Source organism: Piliocolobus tephrosceles, chromosome 16 (assembly GCF_002776525.5).
Source record: "Piliocolobus tephrosceles isolate RC106 chromosome 16, ASM277652v3, whole genome shotgun sequence".
Taxonomy (NCBI): domain Eukaryota; kingdom Metazoa; phylum Chordata; class Mammalia; order Primates; family Cercopithecidae; genus Piliocolobus; species Piliocolobus tephrosceles.
The window spans coordinates 68,224,705-68,236,654 of NC_045449.1; the positions used below are offsets into that span (position 1 = coordinate 68,224,705).

Genomic DNA, 11,950 nt, shown 5'->3' on the forward strand with positions numbered 1-11,950 from the left:
GATGGATGGATGGATGGATGGATGGATGGATGGATGGATGGATGGATAGATGTATAATACTTCTTAGGTATTAACATTTCATGAGGGGAGATATTTAGGGATATTCCTTTTTAGGGATTTTTTTAGGGATATTCATTGTTATCCTAGGATAACAATGAAAAAAATGTTGAGAAACACTGTTCTAGTCCACTGGTTGAAACAGTCACAACTCACCCAGACCCCAGGGGAAGGGACATGAGCCCCAACTCTTAATAGAAGTAGTGCCAAGAAATTTGCAGCCATGTTTTTAAACTGCCTCGTGGAATAATCATAATTTAGTGCCTTCATGTCACATATAAGAATAGCAGGACCTGAAGGGGTGAAGCCACCTGGTCCCCAGTCACAAGGCCAGAGAGCAGAGTTGGTTCTGCCTCTGAATGGCAGCCTGGAGCTGGCCCACACAGCATCCCTGCAGGCCCATCTGTGCACTTTAGAAGGTCACTTCCCAAGCCTGCTGGGGGCACCATATGGTCCCAAGCATAAAAATGAGGCTCTGAAACACGTATCCTTTACTCAAAGGTCACAGTCCAGCAGCCATTACTTGCACAGACATGTCTTGCTTGGGCTCAGTGGGTGAATGGTTAAACAAATTATTGTACACTCATGCAGTGGAATCCGGCTGAGCAATAGGAAGGAATCAACTATTGGTTGTGGTAAGTGCAACAACTTGTATGAATCTCAAGGCTCAGTGAATAAAAAAGTCAATCTCAAAATATTATATACTGCATAATTTCATTTGTCCTCAAAAGGACAACACTGTAGACATGGAGAACAGATCAGTGGTTTCCAGGGGACAGGAATGGGATAGATGTGCAAATACAAGGGACAGCATGACAGAGATCCTTGTGATGATGGATTGTTTCTGTATTTTGACTGGGGTGATAGTTACCTGGATCTATAAAATTGCATGGAGCTCTACACAAACACATCCATAAACCAATGTATGTTAAAAATGGTGAAAACTGAATAAAGTCTGCAGTCCAGTTAACAGTATTGTAACAATGCCAGTTTCCCGGTTTGGGTATTGTCCTACAGTTATATAATATGTCGCCATTGAAGGACACTGGATGAAGGATTCACAGGTCTCTATGTTATATTTGCAATGTTAAGCCTATAATTTTTTCAAAATAAAAATTTCAAAAATTAAAACCTCCAGGGGCTCCCTGTGGTCTCCAGAACTCAATTCAAACTCCTTGGTCTGCCATGAAGCCCTTTCATAACAAGGCTCCAGCCCCATATCTCACTTCTCCCTCACGTGCACTCTGCACACATGGTAATGGTAATGTGGCTCCTGAAGGTCCTGGTTTCCAGTATGCTCTATGACTCTCCCTTATCGTTGTCTGGGACAATCATCCCCCAGTCTTCTGCCTTATTTTTATAAATCAAGCCCTCAAGTTTCCTTCTCCGCCTCACTTCTGTGTCCGTGCAGAGCACTGTGCAGACCCCTGACACAAATTCTAACACACTGCATCGCTATTGTTAGTCTACATCTTAATCTTCCCTTTTAAAGGAGTAGGGACTCTGCATAGTTTAAGTCCTTATCTGTAACGCCCAGAACAATGCACCATAGACATACAATAAAAGTTTATTGAATGAATGAGTAAATAAAGGAAAAAAGAATGGAAGAATAGAGGAAGAAAAGGGAGTAAGGAAGAATGGAAAATTCAAAGCATGGAGAAGCCACTGTTTCTTTCTCCTGCACCTGCTGTCTGCCATCTGTCTACTCTTTCTTAACTCTTCCTTTCTGGCTTCTGCTCACATTGCTCTGTTGATATGCTCTTCTGAACTTCATTAGTGACCTTGTGAATGATAAGTTCAATAGCCGCCTCTCAATCACGGTCCTCCTCCACCTCTCCAGCTCTGCTTTCCTCCTTGAAACATTCATGGCTCTTGACTTCTCATCTTCCACCTGTTTGTTTCTGCTCCAGTTCCTTGTTCAATGTCTCTTCCTCCAACCCTTTGTCTTTAAATGTAGGTGCCCCGAAGGCTCTGTCCTTGGTTCTGACCTCTTCCCTCCATGCTTTCGCTTTTTCCTGGCCTCGAATTAATCTTTCTACACACATTCCTCTCCGGCGCTCAACACTCTGCTAACTCAGATCTCTAGCTATCTGCTAGACCTCTCTGCCAGATAATTCCAAACATACAGAAAACTAAGCTCTGCATCAACCAAACCTGCTCTTGACTTTCCTACTTCTGTCAATGATGCCCCATTCCTCTGGTTTTCCAGGCTTGAGACTCCGGACTCCCAGATTCTTCCTTTCAGATTTTGCTACATCTGCTAGGTAAGTCCTCCTAAAACACATCTGCAATCCCATCTTGTTCTGCTCAAATCCATACCACCATAGCTAATCAAAGTTTAAGTAAGAGTTGAGTCCTAAGCCTCCTGAACCTGCCACCACTTGAGTTCTTCCAGGTTAGTTCCACCTGGCCTGCCACAGAAAAACTTCACTCCATTGGAATCTTAGGCACATCCTCCCATGAGCATCTGTATGTGAACAGTACAGGCCATTCGCTGATAGGTCTTCTATGAGTGACTCTTGTTACGAAGATTATTTCCTGCCTCTCTGCTTTCACTTATGCTGTTTCTCTGTCCTCTCTCTCTCTCTCTCTCTCTCTGATGCTCCATCCCTGCCCCACTGGAACCCTATACCTCCTTCAACATCACACACGAATGTCACTTTCTTTCCCTGACCTGGTCAATTTGACATGATATTCTCCTCACCAACCTCCTGACATCAGGAAGCATCTTCTGTGGCTCTAGAGTTCTTCCTATGCTGTAATGACTTGGGAGCTTATCCTTCTCATAAAATGAATCATAAGCTCCTTTCTTGCTCATCATCATATTTCCTGGGTTAATATAATTATTATGGGCCTTATTAGATTGAATTTCTCTTTCAGCACAAGTCCTGGGCCAGCCCCATCTTTCCCTGAGTTACCATGCATGACAGAGCTGGGAGCCCCACTAGAGCTCAAATTCAGAGCACGGCAGCTCTGCCTGAGCACTCGGCAGTCATAGGAGCGCTCCATGTGCTCTGGACACTGGCATCACTAGCTCAGGATGAGCTCGGGCCTGGGGGCAGAGGGAGAGCACTGGTCCAGATGCAGGTAGTGAGTGGAGATGGTGATGTTTGCTTGTGGCAGACTGTGGGAGTCCTCCCCACAAACTTTAGGGAGATGGAGTAATTGATAAACATTCAAAAAACCTACTGAGCTCGTTCCCGAGCCAGGGGTCCCCAGTAGTGATGATGGCACTGTGCACTTCAAGTGTGGACAAGTATCCTTCACCTCTGGGTCCTCCATCCTGTCTTTGAAAAACGATGCCTGCTCCGCCTGTGGAAAAGGTTAATGGCTAACAGGTGGTCTCAGCCAGACTTCTAAAGTGGACACAGCTGACTCTGTTGACCCTGTGCACAGGACACCCCCAGGTGGGGGAATTCCAGGAGTGATATCAGGGGCACCCACCAGTTCTTTCTCCCATTACTGTTTTAACTCGTCCCAGAACTTTAACCTGGAGCTGCTCATCCATGGCTCACCCAGGCAGAGATGTTCTGAGCCCAGCCACACTCTGCCTGGTTACAGGGAGAGAAGGAGACTTAAAGCCAGGGAGACCCAAGGGGCGACAGAAGAAGAGAGGAGCCCTGAGCATGTAGGACACTGGGTAAACTGCATGAGCAAGCTCTGCCAGGACCAAGCTCCCTGGGGGTTGTCCCAGAGAAAGAATGGAGCCCTGTGAGCCCAAAGGCTGGGACTGTGAGGGACGTGTCCTCAGGGAGCCTCCTCTCTGCAGGAAGGAGGTAGTTATTGCCCTGGGGGAAACTGGCCTGGGAAGGATTCGTGCCAAGGAGAAGAATGAAGGGTCAGACTCCTCCAGAAAATTTTTCCCTCCCTTCCTCCCTCCTTTACTCTCTCTCTCTCTCTCTCTTTGAGACAGGGTCTCTCTATGTTGCCCAGGCTGGCCTGGAACTCTTGGGTTCAAGCAATTCCCCTGCCTCAGCCTCCTGAGCTGGGATTACAGGCACTCACTATGGTGCCCGGCCAACTTCCAGGGAATTATTGCACTTGGGAAGTGGGCATGAGGGCAGGGAGGCAGGGGACTGGGGAGGAGAAAGGAGGACCCCCAAGCTCCACAATGAGGTCTCCAAAGGAGTGTCCTCTAAGAGCCAGGACCCTCCTTTGAGGCACAGGAACAATAAATCCCTCCAGAGTCCACAGGTCTCTTGCATCCAGTCTGAAAGGTTGACTCCCTGCACAGGGAGGGCACTCCTGGGGACGGGGCTCTGCAGGGCTTCTGGTCAGCCTGGCTCTATCTCCCCGCAGGAGCCCGTGGAGGCCTGTTCACCCAGAAGACAGCACCCAGCATGCTCAGGAGCAGGGGCAGCTTCAGAAGGACCACAAGCAGGAAGTGAGGGCTGCTGAGCCGGAACCTGCGGGGGACACGGTGAAAACGAGTCACTTCTCCGGGAGAACCCCCAGGACCCTTCTCTCCTCACCTCTCCCTGTGCTCTGACTCTGGAGGCCAAATAACCCAGGAGCAGCTGGGGAAAGGACCTACACCAGGGCAGCCCCTTCTGTGGCCCCCATCCCTCCTTCTCCCTCCATCAAGGACTGCCCGGGGGCTCTCATCAAGGAGCGGTGATGGAGTGAAGAGAGAAGAAGGACCCACTTCCAGGAGCACACGCCACAGCACCCTCTCTGTCCCTGTCCCACTCGCAGCCTCCACTTTATCAACTGACTTCTTAAAACCAGTCCCAACTCTCACTTTTTTTATTTTCTGAGACAGGGTCTCACTCTGTCACCCAGGCTGGAGTGCAGAGGCGCAATCATGGCTCACTGCAGCCTTGACTTCCTGGGCTCAAGTGATTCTCCCACCTCAGCCTCCTGAGTAGCTGGGACTACAGGCGCACACCACCAGGCCCGGCTAATTTTGTGTGTTTTAGTAGAGACGGGGTTTCACCATGTTGCCCAGGCTGGTCTCAATCTCCTGGACTCAAGTGATCCACCCTCCTCGGCCTCCCAAAATGTTGGGACTACAGGCGTGAGCCACCGCACCTGGCCGCCACGCTCACTGTTTCGCTCCAGCTCCTTGTTCCCTCTCCTCAGGGTCTGGCCGCAATATCACAGCCATTTCCGGGTATCTTTGGCAGAGGAAGGAGAACAGACTCAAACCACAGCCTGGAGCAGGCCCATCTCCCCACAGACCCAACAGACAGCTCCTGGTGGCAAAATCCCCGGCTGAGCAAAGACTTTTGAGAGGGGCAACAGAGCCGGGACCCCAAGTCCAGAGCTGGATGGGGAAGGAGACAGAAAGGGGTGGGGAGGGGACGAGGGCTGCACATGCACCTGAACTCAACCTTCGACCTGAGTCCCACTAGTTGCCCCGTAGGGAAAGGTGTTCACAGCACAAGTGATATTTCTCACTCAGCATCCACATGCAGACTCAGAGTATGAGACTCAGGACCAGAGATGGAAAGAAACAGCAGCCAGTAACGATCTCAGGTCACGGTGTGCCACCACCACCAGCTTCCACCCCAGGGTTGCTCCCTCCACAGCCTCCAGGCCCTGGGCACTTACCCTGAATTTTTGGTCAATACCTCCCCGGTGCTGAGGTTTCGCCCAGGGTTCACCACCAGGAAGATGGGAGTTGTGGCTGGACGTGGGGTCCTCCTTGGGGTTTTGGTCACTATTAGAGATGAAAATGATGCATCGGGCTGTGCCTGGGCTCCCAGCCATGCAAGGAGCACCAGTAAGGAAGTCACACAGAATCACCCACTCACAGAAGAGGCTGGAGAGATCCTCTGAAGCCAGATCCAGGGCACCTCCTGGTGAAACCCCTCAGGGACAAAAGGAGCCCTTACCAGAACCAGCCATGAGAGCTCCCTCCAATAAGTGCCAGGTCTTTCTCCGCATCTCAGAGAAAGACTCTTACCACTCTGCCCACTCTGCCTTCATCCCGCTCTGCCTGGGGTGAGGGCAGGGGTCTCTCTGGGCTTCTGCAGCCTGATGTGGAATTCCAGGAGGAGGAGGAGGGGCAAGAGGAGTCTAAAGGAAGATGGCTCAGCCTGTGGCCCAAGAAGCCTTGTAGAGCCCATGAGAGGGGGGCTCTGAGCACCCTTCAGGTGGACGCTCTTTTTTTTTTTTTTTTTTTTTTTTTGAGATGGAGTTTCACTCTTGTTGCCCAGGCCGGAGTGTAATGGCGCGGTCTCAGCTCACTGCAACCTCTGCCTCCCGGGTTCAAGCGATTCTCTTGCCTTAGCCTCCCAAGTAGCTGGGATTACAGGCATACGCCACCACGCTTAGCTAATGTTGTATTTTTAGTAGAGACGGGGTTTCTCCATGTTGATCAGGCTGGTCTCGAACTCCTGACCTCAGGTGATCTGCCTGCCTTGGCCTCCCAAATTGCTGGGATTACAGGCATGAGCCACCATGCCTGGCCCATGTGGAAAGGCCACTGTAGGCCACCCCTAGGGAGGGGATAGGTTGTCACTCGGCTCCTCCTGGGGACGTCAGGTGACAACCAGACTATTGACATAGTCTACTCCCTCATTGCCACTGGACCCCCAGCTCATGATCTCCCTAAAGCAGTTGTCCTGGAGGCTCAGCCCTTCACCGAGGGTCCACCACAGGCTTGGTGTGATCTGATAAGCAGCCTTTGACTGCTCTGTTGCTGGAGATTCGCTGATGGATGTGACATGAGCCCCACTCCGTTGGGGGGGCAGAGACACATAAACAGATGGACTCACTTCAGCCGGAAGCAGCCCTGGGAAGGAGCTCCAGCAGGTGCAACAGGAGCACAGGGGAGGAGCCTGATCCACCCTCAGGCCAACAGGAAGGAAGGAAACATGGGCAGCACCTAGCAGAGGCAAATGCCGGACCATGGGATGCTTTTGGAAAGTGAGAGATGTGAGCGTGGTGAGAGAGTCTGAGTCTGAGGACAGGAGATGGCGTGGATGGCTAAGAGGCAGGGGGCAGGGGAATTTGGTTCAAGAGGGAAGGGGAGGCAGAGAACCACAGGACAAGAAGGCAGCCCCAGGAGGATCACCCTTGGACAGGATGGGGAAGCCTGTCCTCAACCTGAAAGGGAAGGGGGAAGAATGAATGTAGATTGCATGGAAGTTTGCAAGTGGAGAAGGAAAGAAACTGGTGTCCTGTGTGTTCTCAGGAAGGTAGATGTAAAAGAGGTAACGTTGGAAACTCTGAACTTCTACTGGCAGCCACAGGCACCATTTTCTTACTTTGTTTCCCCCAGCAGCGCTAGAGCAGGTGGATTCTAGACAGGGTGACCAACTTTCCCAGGACTTTTCTAGCCTTAGCACTGAAAATCCCACATTGAGGAAACCCCTTAGTCATGGACAAACTGGGATGATTAGTGGCCTTAATTTTAGGATTGATCCAGGGATGAGGGTTTTGTCAGGTAGATAAGGAAATAGAATATAGGAGTTATGGGTGCTACGAAGAGAAGAAAATGTCAGGCTGGGCATGATCTCAAGCCTATAGTCCCAGCACTTTGGGAGGCCGAGGCAGGTGGATGGCTTGAGGCCAGGAGTCTGAGACCTGTCTAGGCAACATAGCAAGACCCTGTCTCTACTAAAAATCACAAAATTAGCCAGGCATGGTGGTGCACACCTGTAGTCCCAGCTACTCAGGCTGGGAGGATCACTTGAGCCCAGGAGGCGGAGGTTGCAGTGAGCCAAGATCACTCCATGGCATTCCAGCCTGGGCAACAGAGTGAGGCCATGTCTCAAAAAAAGAGAGAAAAAAGAAAATGTGATATATTTCAGGGGCTCAAAGTGGCCTAGGAAAGAAGTGAGGTCAGAACAGGAGTGACAGGGACAATAAATTGGGGGAAATGGAGGGAAGGATCAGAAGACAGAAGGTCACTACAAGGTTGAGAATAGGGACCGTGGCATGAGGATGGGGGAGAGCTGATCGATGAAAAGTTGTCAAAAAATAGAATGTCTGAGTGTAAAACTCTGGGCAGTGACCAGGTTGGGTGATGACAAGCTCTGAGATGTTTCCTTGGGGTGTGATTCTGAAGAGAGTGGAAAATAAAGGACACCAAGGTTGAGAATGTTAAGGAACCCAAGGCAAGATTGCCAAGTTATTCATTAAAACCTGCCAAGATAATGGCAGAGGTTGAAGTGGAGGCACTGGCAGGTCCCCGCTGAATGAGGGGGAGCAGCCTGGAAGCTGATGGACAGCCTTGTCGAGCACAGGTAGAAGGTGTGTGTGGCCATCTGGCACAACATTTAAAGGAAGCAGGTGGAAAGTCACAGAGTGGAAGTTCTGATGGGGGCAGGAAGAATTGAGGCACGGCTCCATGGCCCTCTAGCATATGGGGAGTAAGAGAAAGAGTAGCTTCCACTCAAGAAGCTACTAAACAGGAAGGTCTTCCCAAGCAAGACATATTTCAAAACAGCATGGTAGGGGGATGTTGTGTGAGGAGGCTGCAATTGTACAGGAGTGTTTCTTCTTTGGTACAGGCTTCCCAAAGGGCATGGTGGAAACAGTTTCAGCTCAGCATGAAGGGGCTTCCTCCATGCTGGGTAATGGGGTGAGGCCCGGGCCCCCATGGGACTGATGGCACCTGAGCTGTGCACCCCCCAGCCCACCTAAGGCTGAAGGATCAGCAGCCTCTCTCCGTGCCCATGCCATGGGCTCCTCCCAACACCACTGTGACTGAGGACAAGACAAGACTTGGAGGCACACTTCAGTATGCCACCTACCCTCGTTCCCTTGTCCAGTCACACCCCAAAGCCCTGCTGCCGAAGTGAAGGGAGCTCTTACCTGGGGAAACATACACCCTAACCAGGGCCGAAGGATCGCGTGACCACGAATCCAGGATCCACACTGTCTGAATTTTGCACCAGTAAGATCCAGCATCATCTTCATTGAGGTTCTGCATGGTCACAGTGAAGGCGAGAGCCTCCGGATAGTCTCTGATGGACACGCAGCCATTCCTCTCCACATTCTCTTCTCCCTTGGTCTCCACAATGCTCTCACATGACGTGTCATACTGTCCTCGGCACCAGTATTTGTTATATCCCTTGTACGTGCTCTCATACTGACACCACACTCTGAGAGAGCCCCCCATGGTGCCAGTCACAGAGTCGGGGCCCGTCAGAGACAAACAGCCTGGAAAACACAAGCCCGAGTCCCAGGTCTGCATCCAGATGGCCCTATCAGCAGCCATCTGTCTGAAGCTTGAGGGGAAGGTTGCCAGGGAGACCTGGGTGTTTCCTGGGATGGGGACCTGCAGGAATACCTGAGCTTAGGACCTAAGCCAAAGAATCCCTGTGAGAGCAGAAACCTGTCCCCTGTGAGAGCAGAGACACCAAGTCACAGCGCAGGGGACCCAGCACTTGGAGACCAAAGCTGAAGGCAGGATCAGAGAGGAGCTGTCCCGCCTTGTCCGGGGCCCTGCAGCCTCTGCCAGGCATAAGATTTGGTCATATACAAGATCACTTCCCTTTGGAGTGAGACCCATGTATTCTGGGGTCTTCTGCAACTCAGACTTATTCTTTAAAAGCACAACGTGTGGTTTCCTCCACTCTCAGAGTGTTCTTGTGGGAGGGAAAATAACTCTCTCACTCTGATCTTAACCACTCTCCGGGAAGAATCAACATGGCCCTGGGAAGAGGGGTTGTGTCCAAAGGAAGCCCTGATAAGCTTCTTTACATGAATTTGGGACACAAGATCACCCTCCCCCATAATAGTCCCCAGTCTTGGGTGTCAGAGGTCACCAAGCATTCAGAGGAAAGAGGAAAGCTGCTCTCTGTAATGGAGTGAGGTGCTTTGGGTCCTGAGGGAAAGTGGGGCTTAGAATCTGGGAGGCAAAGTGCGAGAAGTTGATACGGAAGGAAAGAGAAGGGAAAAGAAAGGCTGTAGGTAGGCAAGAGTTCAGGCATTATGGGATGTGATGCTCAGCAGAGGCTCCAGTATCTTGAGCAAGTGCTGACAAACTTACAAGAGGCTTTGATTGAACTTGAGTGCATGTGCACGTGCACGTGTGTGTGGGTGTGAGAGACGGGGAGAGAAAGACAGTCATGAGGCTGAGCTTTGCATCCCCCAAAGTAACCTGAGTTAGCAATAAGAGGATGAACACACACAGGGGCCACGGAAGCTTAAGCTGTTGGAATGAGCAGAAAGTGTGAAACGGTCCCTGGTATCTGTGAGTCCTATGACTATCTGGGTTCCTGAGCTAATTACCTCTAGATCCAAGGTGACTGAGGATGGAGGAGTCCCTGACTTCTGGCTTTCATTCATTTCCCTCCCCTCCTCCCACCGCCTGCCTTTCCTCCCCACTCCGTCCCCAGCTGGCTCCGTCTGTCATATGCCTTGGCAGATGTGTGAGCCGCCACCATGCACACCTTCCTCACCCCACCAGCCATGCTTGGTCTGAGACAATCTCACTGTCACTATCTCTTCCCACCCTCCTGGTCCCTCCCACACTCAGTAGCACCTGTCACCCCACCCCGACCTCTTCCCAGCCCCTACCCCAAACCCTGCTCCAAACCTGTGTTCTCCTGCACTGTGCTCCCTTGACCACAGCAAAGTGGCTCCTGACCCCACAACTTCTGAGCACTCCCCATTTCTCTGTTGTCCTAATTCTCATAAGAACCTTCCTCGCCCTGGACGCTGTACCTTCAGGAATCTTCCCGTTCCCAAATCCTTGCTCCCCACCTATGTTCTCCCCCAAGAACCTGTTGCCCGCAGCTGCACACCCCTCCTGAGATTGCAGAGCTGGTCCTCACCTCCTCCCTTCCACCTGTCTCCAGCCCCCTCCTAGAGGTGGCACATCCTAGCAGCACCTCCTTCCAGGTTCTGGAAAGAGCTCAGGACTGCATTTCCCACAGTGGGAGTTTGACAGGGTACAAAGGGCTCATCACAGCCAAGAGTCTGGTGGTGGAGCCGGGGCCTGCTTGTGCTGCTTCCAAAAGGGATCATTCCTGGAGAGCCTGGGGTTCTTCTTCTGCCAGGATCAGAGGCAGCCCCTTCAGAGCTGAATGTGTCCTAGAATTCCTGCCACTCTATTCAAAAAGATGCCAGTTGCAGATGGGAAGCCAGACTCAAGAGAGCTTTCCAGGTTCCTTCCAGCCCAAAAAGTCTTTAATTCCTCAATTGCATAAGAACTGGCCTGGCCTTCTGCCCCTGGCCTCTGGAAAGAGGCTTTCTCCTCTGGAATCTGTCCTCCCCATTCCTGATTACAACCTGGGCTCTTTCAGCCCTGCTAGGAAGCAAATGTTTCACTCTTCCTCTCAGACACACACACACACACACACACACACACACACACACACACACACTGGGGAGAGCACAGATGAGGGAGGAAACAATGGGACCATTTTGTCCCTTCCAGGGCCCAGAGCCACTTACTTTTAGCTCCTCTGGACTGAACTCTTTCCTTTCCCAGGTCTCTGTTGGGTAAACCTCCAGGTTCGGGGGTCTTTCTGACTCACAAACTTCACAACTTTTCAAGCCATTCTAAGTCAAGCAAATAGCAATCCCTTTGCAGAGGCAGAATCTCATCCTGAAAAGCCTAAAAGTGCTACGGCTTTTTTAACCTCAAACTTAGCAAATCTGGAAAGTCACCCTAGAAAAGAAAGGGTCTTCTGCATTCATGGCTATTCCTTCCAGTAGGCAACCTTCTCATTGAAATGAAACCAATGCAAATTAATCTTCTGAAAAGACAAAAGATGGTTCTTAAAATGTGGAAGTCGGCCAGGCGCGGTGGCTCAAGCCTGTAATCCCAGCACTTTGGGAGGCCAAGACAGGTGGATCACGAGGTCAGGAGATTGAGACCATCCTGGCTAACACGGTGAAACCCCGTCTGTACTAAAAATACAAAAAAACTAGCCAGGCGTGGTGGTGGGTGCCTGTAGTCCCAGCTACTCGGGAGGCTGAGGCAGGAGAA

General features: G+C 51.1%; 1 protein-coding gene across 1 annotated transcript in view; it reads right to left on the reverse strand.

The window, feature by feature from the left end:
• Nucleotides 1-4,342: 4,342 nt before the first annotated feature.
• The window catches only part of CD300E (CD300e molecule), an 11,445-nt gene continuing 3,837 nt past the window's right edge, over nt 4,343-11,950 (reverse strand). The window contains exons 2-4 of the mRNA XM_023211532.2: nt 8,824-9,171; nt 5,611-5,719; nt 4,343-4,463 (exon numbers count right to left, since the gene is read on the reverse strand). Coding sequence (XP_023067300.2) covers nt 4,343-4,463; nt 5,611-5,719; nt 8,824-9,171 — 578 coding nt within the window. The remainder of the gene's footprint in view (nt 4,464-5,610; nt 5,720-8,823; nt 9,172-11,950) is intronic.